This window comes from Enhydra lutris, unplaced genomic scaffold (genome assembly GCF_002288905.1).
Source record: "Enhydra lutris kenyoni isolate GAN:26980312 unplaced genomic scaffold, ASM228890v2 scaffoldscaffold6, whole genome shotgun sequence".
Taxonomy (NCBI): domain Eukaryota; kingdom Metazoa; phylum Chordata; class Mammalia; order Carnivora; family Mustelidae; genus Enhydra; species Enhydra lutris.
The window spans coordinates 25,796,685-25,813,809 of record NW_019154090.1 but is presented as its reverse complement, the minus strand read 5'-3'; the positions used below and the strand labels follow the sequence as shown (position 1 = coordinate 25,813,809).

Here is a 17,125-nt window from a genome sequence, read left to right as displayed (position 1 = left end):
GTGCTTTCCTGGCGCTGGTGAGCTCTGCGGGCAGTGGGGCTGGGCTTCCGATACGCTGGCCCAGGTCCTGGGGCTTTCATGGTCCCTTGGTGATTCTCAGCGGGGATAGTTTGGGTTAGGACAGTCGTTTCATGATATCACTGAGGTATTGCTGCCCTTGGTTCCTACGTTGTGTGAAGAGAGGCACATAGCTGCTGTCTTTGGCTTTACGGTCCCTGCTAATCTTAAGAACCTTGGCCCCACACTGTGTTCCCTGGCTGTGGTGGCTTCAAGCCACCGCCCCTTTCTTTTTATCTATTTCATATATTAGGGTATTGTATAGAGTTTCAGTTTTAAAGATTCTGCCACTACAAAAAACAAACATCATAAAAACTGCAATGTAATGTGTGTCTGTGTATCTGAACACACAATTTTAAAACTAACCTTTATGCTTGTAACTTGCAGAATTGTTTTTTCAAACCCATGACAGGTTTGCCCCCAGCCATATTCCTGGAAGTTTTCCTCAAGGTGTAGCCTAAATGATATATGCAGGATGAAAAAAAGTCTGTGCACAAGTAAACAGCCCTTTTCCCTTAAGGAGGGCTCAGGAGTTTGGGGTCAAACGGAACGTCAAGTGTTGCAGGTTAACGGCCCTCAGTCTTCCAAGCCAGCACTGAGGGGCCGGTGGGCGTGAGCCTGGTTTTAGTGGGGCCGGAGGAGCAGGGGGGCGCACACCTGCAGGGGGACTGTTCCCCCGGGAATGGGCCACCTGCTCCTGCCACCCAACGAGTGTTAGTAAAGTTTCGTTTCCTTCTCTTTCCAGTGGGCTAGGTGTGAAAAGAAATGACAGGCTTACTCGTTTGAGGAAAGTTTACCGAGGGCCTTCCATGGTGGGCTAGCGTGCCAGCTGGGAAAGGTGGTCTACTTACTAGCAGAAGGGCGGGTCGGTGCTGCCCTCCACAGGTGTGCAAGGAAGAGGGCTGGCTGGCGGGGCTGTTGAGAGGACACGGTGGGAATGAAGCATCCGGTTTGTTATTCAGTGTTTATTAAGTAGATTCAGTCTTATATATGATATACAGATTCAAAAGAAAAAGGATTCCACATACTTATGAAATCAGTGCATTTAGCAAGTAATACCATGGAGATAACAGCTCGATTAACAGCTCATTGGTCTTTTGTTAAGTGAGGGAGAGGGACTTGGCCTGTGCTAGTCATTCCACAAACAAACAGAATTTAGTTGCATCACATAGAGAAGACACATTCTAAGAATTAAAATATTAAGCCACATTTACTGGAAAAAACTCACTATATAGAACACAATTTTTATAGAGCATCGAGGAGGAAGTCATCACCTGCTTAGAAGAGCCACGTTAAGTTGCATAGGTGCATATCTGTAAAAATATAATTTAGAGGTGTAGCCATTGATTAAGTAATAAAGAGTCACCTTTAAAAGTTGGTGCCATCCGCGGTTTGTCTTAAGTGCCATATGCTTACCGTCTGGAGCCCCCTGCCCCTCCTCAGAGGTCATGCCTCCAGAGCAAGCTGCCTCCAGGGGGGATCCCTGAAGGAATGCTTGTACCATCTGCACTGGGAAGTCCTAAAACCTCATCTCCGATAAGAAATTCACGCTCTCCCAAAACATATCTAATTTATACTGGAGGATTGACAGCCTCTTGGGTTGTCCCTAAATCCTAGGTGGCTTGACCCTGAAGGTCCCACGAGTCACCTTGAACCACCCCCCTACCCCCCCCCCCCCCCACCCCCGCCAAGCTGCCTGGAGACCTCCACTGCCCCACAGCTCTGCCGTGAAGTCCTGCTTGCATGCTCCTGGAGTCCGCGCAGGTCCCCCCGCCCCCCGCAGCTGCTGGGACATCTTGGCGCTGCCCCCTGCTCCTAACGGACCACACCACAGAGGCGTATGGGCCATCTGCCGCACGGAGATTTTTCTGAGCTTAGAAAAAGTATTTTTCAGCAAATCTTGAGTTCTATGTGGTGTAGGGTTTTCGTTTTTGTTTTTAGGTGGAAACACAGGTAAAAAGAGAGGTTTTTGCTTTGTGGCTTTGCTAAGCAGATGAGCTTAGTGAGGTGCACCTTCCTCCTCAAGAGCGAGTCTTGCAGAACACACAGGGACTGGGGCGTCTGTACATGTAAACAGTACACTTTCACTGAGTCCAAAATTAGGAGCAAAAATACAAAGGTTCACATTGGTCTTAGGTAGATACAGGCGAAAAAGGATTGAGCTGTTTAGCTCAGAAACAACAAAAACAAAGTTTCTAAAGCACCACTAAATTATATAAAAATCAGACCATGGACGGATTGAAACTGGTATTCTGGTGAAATACTTTACTATCTTGTAAAAAGTTTTACAAAAAATTACAAATTAAAAGTATCAACCCTCTGAGTTCAAAGCAGCATTTTTGAAAATGAACTGGTAGTTAATCCTGTAACCACCCCTGGAGTCGTTAAGTGGCCCTTAGGAATAGGGATGGCCGGGTTCCACCTGTTTGAAATCCTTGAAAACCCTGCTAGCCCCCTCCTGTCCCCCTCCCCCCCCAACACGGTCCTGGGGTACAGACTGTACTGGAGGTGACGGTAAAATGAATTTCAGATGGGTCACACCATTACTGGTCTATAGATGTCTACCATGAAGACCAAATTTCCATTTCTCCTGATTCTACCCTTCTGCTGGATTTAGCCCCCTGCAAAGACTCTGAATTGGTGTCTTCTACTCTTGAGTTACCTTTTAGCTTAGGATCCCCAATGGAGAATTTGTGCCCTGAGGCCCTCTGTGAGAATTTTAAATGGCTGTGGGGCAGGGCGTTGGAAGCTCCCTTTGGGAGAAGGCAGTCCCTGGGGTGAGGGTGAGGACAGGGATGGGGGTGGGACAGCAGTGAGCTAGGTCCTGCAGACCCAGCTCTTCGGTGTTCTCCAAGTCAGGAGCAGGGGGGAGGGGGTGAAGCTGCATCTTTGAAAACTAAAGCAAAACAGAACAAGTTCCCTGACTGAAAGAGCTAACAGAGTGCTGTTTCCACACAGTGACTTGCTCCTGATTCTGCCGTCACAGGGAAGGAGCCCACAGAGGTGGTGAGGGCACTGTGGCAGAATCCATTGTCCCAGAGGGGCCGTGGGGAGCCCCGGCCCGCAAGGCCTTCCTCTCACACCAGTGCGCCTGCGCAGGCTGAGGTGGCCTGCTCAGGAAAGCGGGACTCTCACACCGACATTTAGGATGATCTTTAGATCTAATCCCTTCTGTGGGGTGGTGGCAGCAGCCCCTCCCAGCCCTTCTCGCTCCAGTCTGTGAGGAAAGCACTGCATCCTTGCCTGGCTAGGGAACCTGTCTCCGGGAAGGGGAATGACAAGTTAAGCAGTTGGTATCAAGAATTCTAAGGTGGCGATTGTCTCTGCCAGTTTTTAACATTAAGATTCTCACAAATTGCCTGGGGTAACATTTTGCAAAAGACCTACTGATTACTTTGTAGTATTGTTCACACACACAAATATTTACACAAATTGAAACGTCCGGGAGTAGCAGTGAGCAGGTGGGGCTGGATGTGTGGATGGTTGGGGTGGGGGACAGGCCTTGGGCACTGGAGCTTGTGCTGTGCTAAGGGGGGAGACTCGGGTGTCCTGGTCCTGACCAGAGAGGCCCGGAGATTGGTCAGATGGAAGGCAGAGGTGGTGTGGCTGGGTGGGGCGTTGGAGGCCACTTGAGAAAGACTGTCCCCAACTACTGGGGGCTGGAAGCAAGCACGGGGAGGGGCGCCCTACCTTTCAGTGGCTCCAAGGCCCACAGCTCGGGCATGGGTCTGAGGCGGGGTGGGGCATCCATGCAGGAGCCCCTCCCTGGCCCTCCTGAGGGTGGTCTGCCATAGTGCTGGGGAGCAGGTAGCTGCAGGAAGCTGGTTTGGGAAGGGGAACCTGCTCTGGGTGTCTAGTGGCTGTGGCCGTCCCAGGGTCCACGCAGCCCTGGCTCCCCTGGGGCCTCTTTGCTCTGAGGGAGGAAAGGCAACAGAGGGCTTCTGCCAGCTCTGGGCAGGGGCGGGCAGCAGAGAGCTGCTGTCATGGCTACGGAGTGTTGCATGGAGAGGCCCCGGGGGCCTTCTGAGGTCCGGGTGAGTCCCTGGTTTTAGCAGCACTGGTAGGTATTGCACTGAGCAAGAGGAAGTGCCTACTGGGGAGGAAGGAAACCAGGCCAGCCTTTTCTTTCTGCCCTTTTTCACACTCCAGGGATTGTGGGTTTCTTCCAGGACTGGCCCCTCCAGAAGGGCAGGTCCTCGGAGAACCCAAGTGGCTTCTCTACTTCTATCGATGGTCCCTTTACTCCAGCTCCGGGGGCAGAGGACAGGAGCTGCAGTCCGACCAGGAGCTTACAGCTGCTTTTCCTGTTCGGTAGCTGCATGACCGCTGGGGGCCCACCCTGAAGAAACAGGCCCTTTCTGGCAGGTGTCCGAGGGCCCTGGGCCTGTGTGGAGAAGTGTTCAGACCTGGCTCCCTGGGGGCAGGTGAGGGCAAGGGCCCTGCGGAGCAGCCGCTCCCCCCAGCACTCTGTCCCACTGAGCAGCCGGGAGGGTTGGGGCCAAGGGGCTGCAAGCTACTGCTTGTGAGGGTCGCGGCCCTCTCTGGCTCCAGGTCCTGGCCACCCCTCTGGACTTACCTCCCAGGCAGACACCTTGTGTGGGGGGGTCGGGAGATAGATAGCCATTCAGAACGGGCTCAGGGCACATCCTGGAAAAAGCCCACGCTGGAGTGTGAGGTAGAACACAGGAGACCATGTGACTGGGGCGTCTGTGGAATGGGGGTAGGGGAGCCATTTTTGTCTTTGCTTCGCATTGGGCGTGGGTGAGGTCCTCCGGCTTGGCGGCGCTGGGCGCTCAGGAGGACAGCCAGCCCGGCGCCCACCTCCCCGCTCCCCGCCCTGCTGGCCCCCAGCCCACGCCAGTGTAGTGATACGGAATGTTAGGGCACAGGGATACATCCTTCTGATCAGACAGACATAGACTGGCAATCTGTACAAACACAAAAGAATCCATTTTCAGAAAAATAAATTACTAAGGGGAGAGGAAGAAAGGGTCCACTTTGTTTTTCTCAATAAATATGCAATTCTGCTCACCTAAGACTTGAAAGGTAATTATCTGGGGGTGGGATTCTAACATCAGGGTCCACGAAGATGATTCTAAATAGAGCTGCGTCCCCAGCGCCTTGTCAGGGGAGCCCCAGCCCTTCCAAAGCTGCCCCATTGGCCTCTTCCAAGCAGGTCAGAGCACCCGTGTGGTGAGATTCCAAAAAAAAGTGTCCTTGTGCCCAAAGTCGCAGGTGCTTGGTGTGTGGCTAGAAACAGCTCTTTTGGATCCCACCTCTTTCAAAAAAACAAAATGTACCAAGTGGTGAGGCAAGAAGCCGGGCCGGGACAGCCTCCTTCCCCAGGGTAGTGCACTCCAGGTGCCGCGGGGTCAGTTCTGCTGTAAAATGAGGTTTTCCAGTTCGTCCGCGGAGCGCAGCAGGAAGGCGGCAGACTCTCGGTAGCCGGCGATGAGCTGCCGCACGGCGCTGATCTCTGTGGGGCTGAGCTGGGCAGCGGGCATGGTCCTGCTGGTGCTGTTGCTGGAGGGCGTGGGCGTGGGTGTGCTGGAGGCCGTGGTGGCCCCGCCTTTCATGCTGAGGTCGGTGGGCCCTGTGGAGAGGAGAGCGTAGGTGAGGAGGGGAGCTGAACCCTCACGTGGCATCCGGGAGGGGACATCCCTCTGTGCGTCGTCTTGGGGGCCTGCTGTGGCTCAGGCGCTCCGACCTCAACAGCTGAACCCTAGTGCCTAGAATGGGGCCCGGTACCAGCAGATGAGACGTGGGGTTCTATGCGAACCCTCAGGGCAGTCCGGCGGGGAAGGGGACCTTATGGTCGATAGGTGGAAGTTGGGGAGGCCTGGTGGTGGGAGGTTTGCCCTGGGTCACATGAGCAGGGTGGCCCGTGGCCAGGGGCTCTGACTCTAGCTCCCTGGCCCTGCTCACACCTGTGCTCACAACTGTGGAGCTTTCTGAGGACCATAGGTGGACGGTGCTCCCCAGACTCCCCTCCCTGGGGTAAAGCAGAGCTTCCCCTGGAAGCTGGCGGCAGCTGAGGGAAAGTGTGGGCCCGACCCCGTGAGAAGGGCCCTTGGTGGTGGCCTGTGCCGTGCAGATGGCCACGTGCTGTTGGTCCCCTGACGGGGTGGCTTTCCAGGGAGAGGGTATTCAGGACACCTGCAGGTAAGCAGGCACCTCACCCCAAGAGGCACGAGTATGTGGAAAGCCCTAGAGGCCAGAGTGGAACCACAGAAGACTGGGAAAAGAAATAGCAGTGTGTGTGCTCAGAAAAGGGAGGGGAGAAGAAATGCCAGGTGCCCTGCTTGGCTGGGGAGACGTTGGGGCTAGGCCAGCCGGAGAGTGACCACATTCTGCAGGGGAGTGGCTGGGAGTGCCAAGTTGGAGGAAGGAGCCGTGGGTGCTAAGCCTGTTTCTGGTGAACCGTGGCACCCTGAAGTCTCCCCCACCCTCCTCTGAGGGGGTCTCCGTGGCTGAGTGAGGGGAAGGCGGGTGCGGCGGGGCAGGTGTGTGAGGGCGGGGGTGGTCAGGACAGGACCCAGGGGCGCGATCTGGAGAAGTCCCCTCTGGCCTCTGAACGATGGCGGCAGCAAAGGAGCCTGAAGTCTTCTGAAACCTCCTAGGGGTGTGTGTGGCAGGGGACCAGCAGGTCGTCTCCCCTTTGCCCCTCCCAGGCCGCTCCATAGGTGCATGGCAGGCTTTGGAATCAGGCGCCTGAACTCAAGGCGTGCTCTGGCGCGCTGCAGGCACCTGTTCGACATCCCTGAGTCTCGGAACTCGAGGCTGCTGGGGGCTGAGCCAGGCCCGTGAAACTCAGCACGGCTGGGAGCTGCCAGCCCACAGGGAACAGGCTTCCAGACAGGTTTTAGGGCTTTCTGAATGGGTGCCCAGGAGTCACGGAGGCTCCTAGAATTTGAAACACATTCTTTAGAGGTGTTGAGCCAGGACACAGCCAAAGAAGAGCGTGTCTGGGGGTGTGGGAGCTGGAGCATCCTCGGGGAGACCGTCTGCCCACGCCTGCCCATGCTCCCTAGCCGTCTCCCCACGACCCCTTGGGTTCGGGCAGCCAGTGCCACTCACTCTTGCATCTACAGGGGCACTACGGGGGCCCTCTACGCTGCTACAGAGAGAGATGGACGAGCTCTGGTCACTGGAGGCCGCTAGGCTGGAAGCCTCACGCTGGGAGAGACTGTGGAAAAAACTGTCACTGAAAAGAGCTGGTGCAGCCCCTCGTGGGGAAGGAGGCTGGAGTCTGCGGTGGGCCCATCCGTCACCGCGGCTGTTTCCTCTCTGGCCAGAGCACATGGACATCAAGGAGGAAGCCTTGGAAATGGCTTGCTAAGTAAGGGATGTCCCTGGAATTGAGAGTCAGGGGAGCAGCTAAGTCTGTTAAAATGAAACGCAAGTGGAAGGAGCAGGGCTGTGACTTGGCTGGAAACAGCAGCCAAGCAGGTGGTAAATTCCTCTTTGGGTGGCCAAAGGGCCACAGGGACAGGCTGGGAGCAGGGGTGCCTCTGCCGATTGTTGGATGCTGCAGGGCTGGCCCCGGGGTGGGTCCTCCAGACAGCAGAGGAGGGCGGAAGCCACCTGCCATAGATGGTGTGAACCGATTCTGGGGTTCCTCTCTCCCTGATCCCCAACCTTGTTCTCTTCCGCCCTGTGCTCAGAGCTGTCCTTCTGTCTCTCTTGGACGGTAGCTAGGGCCTGGGCAGGAGACTGTCCCTATCTCCCGCAGTCCATCTGCTCTGGAGCCATCCTCCTGCAGGCTCGGGTGCTGACATTCAGGGGTGGTTGCTGGAGGAGCGGGAGGGGGCGCAAGTCGCCCAGCACCCCCAGGAAAGGCAGGCCAAACGGATTCTGTGGAAGCTCAGTTGGATCTCCCACTGACACCCGCCGATGAGCACAGTGAGGTGCTCTGGGCCACCAGCAGGGCGGCCCTGCCAAGGCGCCAGTGTGACTGAAGGATGGCTGATGGGGCCGATGGCCGCTGGGGAGGGCAGCAGGACTGGGACAGCCACCGGCGGTCTTCCTCCAGCTGCTGGGCTCTGAGCCAGTGCTCCCAGGACAGGGGCTGCCCCAGGTGAATGAGCAGATCCCCGCCTCAGTGACCTCCCCACCCACCTCTAAGGAAGCAGGGTGCTTACAGAAGGGAGCAGAGGCCTTGGGAAGCACAGGGCAGAGCCAGCTGCCTCCCTAAAAAGGGAGAGCTGGGCGCTGCTGGAGCCTCTCTGGCAGGTGTGAATAGGGCCCAGAGGGCAGCAGGCCCACTACCTTCCCTGGCGGCTGCAGCCCTGAGACAGGCCGTGCTGTGGGGCACCGGGTGGGGCGGGGGGCGGTGGTCCCCATCGCTTGTGGCCTGGGAAGTGTGGAGCCTCGGGCTCGCCATGTCTGTCTAGGGGTCCTATCCCCCCTGCTCTGGGACCTGTCTTCGGATACTCGTAACAGGGTCCCCTTTCGGCAGGGCTGTCAGATGGCTCTTACTCCTGGAAGAAAAGCAGCCCTTCTGGGACAGCCGCCCCCCGCCTTGCCGCGGCCGGCCGCTCTGGCTTCAGCTTCGGGGATTAAGGCCAGGCAGCCTCTTAGTTTAGGTGAAGACGCATTAGGAAGGGATGAGAAGTTAAGCCCAGGCAGGAGCCTTCCAGGGACCTGCACACACTTCCTGCTGGTAGGGGGCAAGGCGAGCAGAGGGGGCTTTGGGCTTTCCGCCGCGGGTAGGGGGCCAGCCCCTCCCTTGATGAGCGGGAATAGTGAGGGTCTCCTGCAGCCAATGACAAGGGCTTAAAAGGAACTCTCAGGCACGTTCAGCTAAGACCTCAAACCAATGTTTCCTGGCCTGTGGGTGGCACCTTCTTCCAACCTACTCAGGCAACTTGGGGTCACCCTCAGCTCTCCTCCTCACCCCCCTTCGTCTTTGAATGACCCTCCATGCATATAACTTCTGCCTCCTGTCCTTCCAATTCAGTCTCATCACGGGGGCAGGCAGAGTGCAGTTCGCAGCCCTCCTTTGCTTAAAACCTATCAGCGGCTCCCATCACACACACAACAGAATCCAAGCGCTCAGCCCAAGAGGCCCTGAGTTCATCCCCACCCACCCCAAACTCCAGAGGGCCCCACTCTAGTTCCCACTCAGGGCAGCACCTGACACCATAGGGAGGTCTGCGTCCCATCTGCATCAGTGGCACCTGGGAAGTACCATGGGGAGCACCCAGGGTATCACCAGCTTCAGGGGGTGGAGCAGGGAGAACGGATGGTTTACTGAGGCCCCAGGGGACCCAGAGAGGGCTCCATAGTGCAGGGGCATGAGCTGAGGCCTGGAGAAGGCAGTGACCTGCCCAGAGCCACTCGGGTGCGCCCCCTCTCCCCCCGCCCCCCGCCAGGCCAGAGCAGAACTGGGCTGCACCTGGGCTAGATGCTGGCTCTGCCACCAATTCCCAGTGACCATCTCACTAAGCCTTGGTCATCGTGGGTAAAGCAGGGGTGTGGAGAGGATGCAGCTCAGGTAGAGCAGGGCTTTGGCTGCAACTTGGAGCTCATGGTGGCCCTCGAGGAGCTGAGGCAGGGAGAAGCCCGGCAGGGCATCCACTCCAGCACTGGAGCTAGCCGCCTCGGAGACAAGAAAGGACAGGCAGGCTTTGTGTTTTAACCGCTTGAAGTTTTCCTCACCTTCCCATCTGGCCTCCGCTTCCCTGCCTGCCCGGCCCCCTTCCCTGAGGCTGCGCTGCGTACCCAGATAGCCTGGGTCCCCCAACACTCACCGTTACTGTGATTTCCTGTTTGGAGGGAGGCAGGGGGCTGCAGGTTGCTGCCCAACGCCCCGTACCCGCGGTAACTGTAGTTGAGGCCGCCGTTGACGTACACGGGGTCCTGGGAGTAGGAGGAGGCTGGCAGTGAGTAGGTGGAGTGGGTGATGGCTGCGGAGTCCCGGGAGTGCTGCTTGTCCAGGGCGATGGGCTCGTCCTGCAGAGGGGGCAGAAAGCGCGAACGAATCAGAGGGGTGGCAGGTCCTGACCCTTGTCGCTGGGACCCTGCGCCATGCCCTGTGGAACTCTGCTCCTGTGTCTGGGGGCCAGAGTTGATCTGTTCCCACCCAGCTAAAAACACCCAGAGGCCACACTTCGGAGGAGTGCAGGGCCTGTGTGCCGGGCGCATTCACCCCACCATAGTTCTGTCTGTCCGCCGTACCCCCCCCACTCCCCTGCACCCGGCTGGCCTGGCTGGGGGTCTGCGGCATGACTGCCAGCCGCGCTCTCACCCTGCTGGAGAGCAGGTACCTGGGAGGACTGGTAGATCTCCAGGCGCATCCTTTTGGCTGCTTTTCTCGTCTCGCTCTCACAGGCAGCTGCCAGGATGTTTTCTGCCATGGCCGAGGTCAGGTGGGGAGGCGTGGGTCTAGTCTGCAGGCAGAACAGGGACAGAGCCTGCATCAGGGCTGACCCAGACCCCTGCCCTAACGGGTGCTGACACAGGGCTGGGCTCTGGGCCCGTGATCTCTGCAGCGGAGTAGCTGTTCTGGGCCCTCAGCTCCCTCTGTGTGTCTGGGATCGCTGGATGGAGGGCAGGTGTCTGGCCCGCGGGCCACCCAGGGGCTCTGGGGCTTGGCTGGAGGCCCGCGGGAAGGGAGATGGGGCTCACCATCTCCATGCCATTCTTCTTCATGCGCCGGCAGGACTTGAGGTACGTGCGGATGCGCTTGCGGGCCCGCTCCTGGAACTCGGGAAACTGCCGGCTACAGGACTCGATGATGGCCTGGATCTTCTCCTTGGGCTGCTTGGAGATGGGCACCATGCGGTCCAAGTTCTCATCCACAAAGAGCCGCACGAACATCTGTGGGAGACATGGGCTGTGGGAAGGGCTGGCCGTGGCTGTGGCCCCCACCCTGCCCATCCCTTGCCGGTGCTCACATTGAAGGCCTTGAGGCGCTCGGGGTCCATGCCCTCGGAGTCGTTCATCTTGTCATTGTCCTCGTGGTCATCGTGGTCATCATCGTCATCATCTGCTGTGGGGGCCCGGCCCACCGTCAGGTCCTCAGGGCAGCCACTGACCTCAGTCTTGATGGAATCATAGCTCCCGGAGCTGTAAGGGGGCGACTGAGAGAGGCAAGGGCCAGAGGGTCAGACTGGGCCCACTTTCGGTCTGACAGCCACGGTGAGCTAAGGGACTGGAATGGTGAGCACACCCGGCTGCCGCACAAGCCACAGTTTCGAGGGCCTGTGTCGCCTCCCCTCCCCGGGTGGCCAGAGGCAGGACTGCCTGCCCACAGCAGCGCCAGCAGAGGCCAGGGGCCCCGGAGGCGCCAAGCAGGGGTGTCAGCGCTGTACTGGGCACACCAGGACCCGCCACATCGTGCAGGGAACAGGCAGATGCGGGAAGGGGTCCCACCACCAGCCAGCCTCTTCTGGTTCTGCCAAGACTGGTTCTGGCTTTAGGGTTTTCCTCCCTGATCCCAAGGGGCGGCAACCCTGAGCTGGCAACCGAGCTGTCACGCAGGCGGCAAGCATGCTGTCAGGGAGGAGGAGCAGATGGGCTGGGAGAAGGAACCAGCCAAGGCGACAGGTCCATTAGGCAGAGTACATTCCCGAAGCTCCCGGGCTGGGGTTCTCCTGTCTGTTGCCGCCCCCCAGGGAGCCCTGTGAGCCCCCACACAGAGTGTGTGTGTAGGAAGGGGGAGTGGGAACCAGGCCTGGCCCACCAGCAAAGGAACCCCGCTGTCTTTTCCCACCGCGGGAACTCCTCCCAGAGTAAGCCTCTTCTGGGGAACACCGCTCTTGCTGTAGAGCAAACAGATGAAGATGGACATGGACAGGCGCCCAGTCCCACAGTAGCTGCCACCATCAGGCTTCCTGTGACCGTCCACAAGGGGTCAGCCTTCCCCGAGCCCCGGGCCTGGTGCTCGGCTCTTGATCCACACACCAGGTCCTCTGGCCTCTTGCTGGGTCACGCCAGACTTGCTGTGGAGAGTCAGAAGACCTCCCGGGCCTTGGGCAAGTCACATTCCCAAGCCATTCCCTAGCCGAGTCCTCTGCTGGGGCCAGAGGAGACAGAACCACAAGACACACGCTGCGGGTGGCACCGATGCCCCATCTCACTTCGTGGCCCACACGTGGCCTGAGGTCATGGCAGCAGACTCCCCCTCTGCAGCCCTCTGCTCAGTGCAGGGAGCGGCTAGGTCTGCCCCTGCTCCGTGGCCTGAGCTCGGACACACAGTGACAACTGAACACTCCCTCATCTGTAAAGAATTCTCCCGTGAGACAGGCCATCAGAGGCAAGGCCTGGCCCCCACCTCATGCTCTCTGCAGCAGCAGGTGGCCCAGGGAAGGGGAGGAAACTGTGTAGGGGTACATGGCTGGCGCCCAGGGGTGCAGGGCTCCCAAAGTCACCTCTGGCCCTGCAGCCCTGGCAGGAGAAAACTCTGCTGAGAGAGTTCCCATGCCCAGTGCTTCAGCGTACCACTGCAGGAAACCTTAGTGGCCCAGAGGCAACTTGCAGAAGTGGTGGGGGTTGCCGAAGGCAGGGGGCAGTGCTTGGTGGTGGGAGCACCGGCATTGGCCACCCTTCCCCCATGTGCACCCATCAGCCTGATCTACCTAATTTCAAACAGCCACATCCCTGGGGCTTCAGAGGCCTTGTTCTTTCTCTGCACCATCTGCAAAATGGGGACAAACATGCAAAGTAGCCACAAAAGGCAGGGCCTCCGTGCTCAGTGCGGCCCCATGCTGCTGAATTTGCAGCTGACTTTGTTCTGGGATAGAGGGGACAGGCCACACGTCACCCACCACCTCCACTAAGGCTTCTTCACAGCTGGTGACATAGGCTTAAAGAAGGTCACACCCTGTGTGATCTCATTCCAGAGCCTCCACAGAACACAGGGCATAGCAGCCTCAACATCACAGCTCTGGACACAGATGATTTCATGTCAGCCTCCACCACTCCGCGCTGCACAGGAAGGAGGAGGCTCATGGTTCCGGGGGGGCCCACAGCCCCACACACCTCAGGGGTGGTCTTCACCCCATACTTGACACGGCTCCGCAGTCCATCGGTGCCGCAGCCGTCGGAGGGGTAGGAGGGCGTGCCGAGCGCCGTGCCCGGCGGGAGCTTGTCGCACAGGTTGATGGGCTGATCTTCGGAGGTGGCGGTGAAGTCCATGGGGGCCACAGCGCCGTTGCCATTCATCTCTGGGAAGGCGGGGTCGCCCTGCGTGCTGCTGGAGGTGGATGGGTTCAGGGTGGAGGAGCCATTGCCACTGCCACTCTCAGAGGAGGAGTCATCTGGAACGAGAGGCCTGGGTGTAAGGCTCCAGCGCAGCATCTACTGTCCCCTAAAGCCCCCGGGGGCGTCATGGCCATGGCAGCCACAGAGAATACTGGCCCCATCTTGTCTTCACCAGCATCTCTGGGTAGGAGGTGAGCACAGCGGTCCCCTTTAGGGGCTCTGAGAAGCTAGCCCTGCCCCCGCCTGATGCAGGGTCCCCCTGCCCAGGCTGTCAGGGCAGAAGCAGCCATGGGGGGTGCAGGCCATGCTGGTCTCCCACACTCCACCCCCACGCCACTACACCCAGGCTCCAGGGAGGCCCAGCTTCCAGGGCCTGGCCATGAGTGGCTACAGCCTCAAGTCCGACAAGCCTGCTGTTGCCAGAGGTCCTTGGACACCCCAGAGGTCGCTTGGGGCCGGACCAGCACCACCGCTTCCTTTAACTCACCACTGCCTTGCCCCTTCACACCCTCTCCCCCAAGCAGGCTTGCTAAGGAGAAAGGGTTAATGCCCCACTGTGCCCCCCACCCCTCAGTTACCCACTCCATGCTGCAAACAGGCCCAGTGGTCCTGCCGCCTACCCACACGCAGCCTGTCCCCAGCAGCCGCCTCTGGTGCCAGGCCATGTGGCCTTGGACAGCCCTAGCCAAGGCTGCAGTGTCTGGGGTCTGCATTCCCTGCATCTCAATGGGCCACCACTGCCTTCCAGAGGTGACAGCCCAACAAAGCTCTGCTGCGGGCGCCCCCTGCTGCGGAGAGCACAGCACAGCCTGGGGAATCCGGGGAGACAAACTTGAACGAAGGGGCTAGACATTTTCCGATAAAATTCCAGGCCCCTCTCCGGAGTCGAGGCCCAGCCTCCTGCTTGATCAGCTGAGACGGCAGAGGCAGAGGCCAAAGCTCCTCGAGCTCCCGGGGTCACTGTCAGGTGAGTACCGCGTGGTTCCCGGTGGCCCGGGCTACTCGGCACCAGCACCCAGAGCGGCTGGGGGAGGAGCTGCCACGGCGAGACCCAGACCGCCTCCCAGGCCGCCCCTTCCCCCAGGCCAGGGTCGCTCAAGACCCCACCCCCACTCTCCTAGGCAGCAGATTATGAAGATTTAGTCCCCGGGGTTGGGCATTGGGCACGCGCACCGCCGGAGTGTCCCCATGGCGACCGAGCGGCTCTAGCGCCCCAACCAATCGCTGGGCTCCCGGCCGCCCAGGGGCGGGGCCGAGCTGCCCATCAAGCCGCCGAGCCCCGGGCAGAGGGGGATGGGAAAGGCCGCGGTGAAGTGGCACCCCTCCCCCTCAGCAGCCGCAGGTCCCCTGGGCCAGGCTGCCCCTCCTCCTCCTCCTCCTCCTCCTCCTCCTCCTCCTCCTCCTCCTCCTCCTCCTCCTCCGGGCAGCCACTGCTCCCCGCATCTTCCTGCAGGTCAGTTTCAGGCTCACCGCCCCACAGCTTCCCTGCTGGCCCGGCTTCACCCCAGAGTCCGTCCCCACCCTACGCCCGCCCTGCAACCTCTGGGCCCTCACCACCCATCCGCCTCCCCCTTTTCCTCCATCACTTAAGTGCCAGGTTCTCCTCCCGCAGTATCTCCAGCGACCGAGCTAGATGGCTGTGGAATGAACAAATTACCCAGCAGCATTTACTGAGCACCTACTGCAGGCTGGCCCAGTCCCAGCCCCAGGCTGGGAAACAGAGTCATGATGACAACCCAGGTGCCAGCCCTCCTGGAGGGAGCAAGGCAGGTTACTGAACCACAGGGGAGTCAGCGGCTGCCCTCCCTCCCCTCAGCCCCACCCCGGTCTCCACCCCACCTTTTTCATCACCCCATAACCTTCCTGTTCTCCACAGCCCGCTGAGTAATACACAACAACATAGGCCAGACTCCCGGCCCACTGAGTTCTTAGTCCCAGGACTTCTGTAGCCCTGTCCCCCTCTGCTGGTCACCGCAGGGCCTCACGTCTCCAGGCCTCTGCTTGGGCTCTGCTGTCTGCCTGCCTTGTTGCTTCCAGCTCAGAACATTTGAGTCTGCCTTCAAGGCCTGGCTCAATGCTGCCTCCTCAGGGCAGGCTTCCTCCACTGTCCCTAGGAAGGAAGCAGTCACAGCCCTGAGGAATCTGGTGTCCCTCCCTCCTGGGGATACTTCAGGCCTCCTTAGCCTGGCCTGGGCTGAGTCCTGACAGCTGCCCACCTCCCACCAGGGCAGGACCTGGTGCTGGAGAAGCCTTCTGGAGCTGAGGAGCTGGAAGGCCAGGACAGACACCCACACTGGCTAATCACGTGAGCTCCTGTTTGCTCTAGCAGGAGCCCATTCTTAGCCCACCCTGGAGCTGAGACTTCACGCCCGGCACCATCTCCAATAGGCCGGCTGTTTGACCTTGGAGGGCTTTGTCCTCCTCCAAGAGGAGGGCTTACTAGGAGGGCACCAGGCCTGGCACACAGTGAGCCAATGTCCCAGCGCTCAGCATGGGCATCGGGCCCACAGCCTCCCATAGTGCCCCACCCCTGTACAGGCTCAGACGTGGCCTCCCAACCACCTGCCTCCCTGACCAGCTTACCTCCTGGGAGGAGGGAACTCCCTTGCCCTAAACCTCTCCGGGAGGGGGCGGGGGACAGAGGAGGGAGGCCAACTCCCCAGCCTCTTGCAGCTCAGGAGCCCAGGGTGGTCGGCAGTCTTGGAGCTGCCGACCCCCTCGCCCTGGGACCATGCACCTGTGCTGCTCAGCCGGCCAGCCCCAGGTATGAGCTCTGCTCGGAGCACCCTGCTTCCCTCTGCTCAGATGTTGCCCTCGGCTAGCCAGGGAAGTGGCCGGGCAGGTGGGACCGTGCGCTACCAGGAAACCAGATCACGCATTCCCAGTGTTTAGAAGAAACCGGAAGTCTGCACCATTCTGTAAATATCCAGATTGTAAACGATTAATGACTGACTTACATTGTTTACATTCTGAAAAACCTCACCAAATAAATGGATAAAACAAAGTGGGGTCTTGTCCGTGCACTGAAATGCCACTCAGACGTAAAAAGGAATGAAGTGCTGAGACCTGCTACACCGCGGAGAAACTTGGAAAACATCACGCCGAGTGAAAGAGGTGCAACAGGACGGATACAGACGGTCTGCTTCCACGCAGTGTCTAGGATAGGCACCTTCCCAGAGACAGGAGACATCTGAGGGCTCCCTGGGGCAGGGAGGAGTGGGGACGGGGAGCTGCTACCTTGTGGATGTCAAGTTTGGGGTGATGAAAACCGCATTTTGGAAATAATGGGGCTGCTCGCACAACACTGTCAAGGTACTTAATGCTGCTGAATTGTATACGGAAAAAAAAAAATGGCAATTTTAACATTATACTTATTTACCACAAAAATCCCCCCAAACAAAAAAACCACCCAAGACCTTGAGCAGGCCACGGCTCTCCTGCCTCCACACCACAGCTGGGCCGGGGAAAGCCAGCCACACGCAGCGCTCACCGGAGGGACAGAAGAGTCACAGTGCATGTGCCCCCAGTCACTCTGCTCAGGCCACCTCAGCGTAGCATGCCCACCACGTGTCTACACTGCCTGCCCGGGCGCCGGCTGCTCACGGCGCTGCCAACAACTTGGGTCCACTTTCTGCCAACCAGAGAGGCCGCGGATTTTAGACAGAATGCAGAGGGGATGGGGAGTGGGACGGACAGGGGCTGTGTGAACTTGCAGATGCCACTTTACATTCCTGAGCCTCAATTTCCCTTCCAAAGGGGTGTCATGCCAGTAAAATAGGATTTATAAGGTATAAATACCTGGTATAGAGAGTGGGTGCTAGGAAAAAAAAAGCTAGTTCTCTATACCTCACACTCTCTCACT

At 58.9% G+C, this 17,125-nt stretch overlaps 1 protein-coding gene across 2 annotated transcripts in view; it reads right to left on the bottom strand.

The window, feature by feature from the left end:
• Positions 1-1,830: 1,830 nt before the first annotated feature.
• The window catches only part of LOC111141728 (nucleolar protein 4 like), a 129,289-nt gene continuing 113,994 nt past the window's right edge, over positions 1,831-17,125 (bottom strand). For both annotated transcript variants that reach the window (XM_022494517.1, XM_022494518.1), the window contains 6 exons: positions 13,042-13,319; positions 10,956-11,141; positions 10,687-10,878; positions 10,326-10,448; positions 9,810-10,011; positions 1,831-5,650 (listed from right to left, as the gene is read on the bottom strand). In XM_022494517.1, the coding sequence (XP_022350225.1) occupies positions 5,430-5,650; positions 9,810-10,011; positions 10,326-10,448; positions 10,687-10,878; positions 10,956-11,141; positions 13,042-13,319 (1,202 nt within the window). In that variant the 3' untranslated portion in view covers positions 1,831-5,429. The remainder of the gene's footprint in view (positions 5,651-9,809; positions 10,012-10,325; positions 10,449-10,686; positions 10,879-10,955; positions 11,142-13,041; positions 13,320-17,125) is intronic.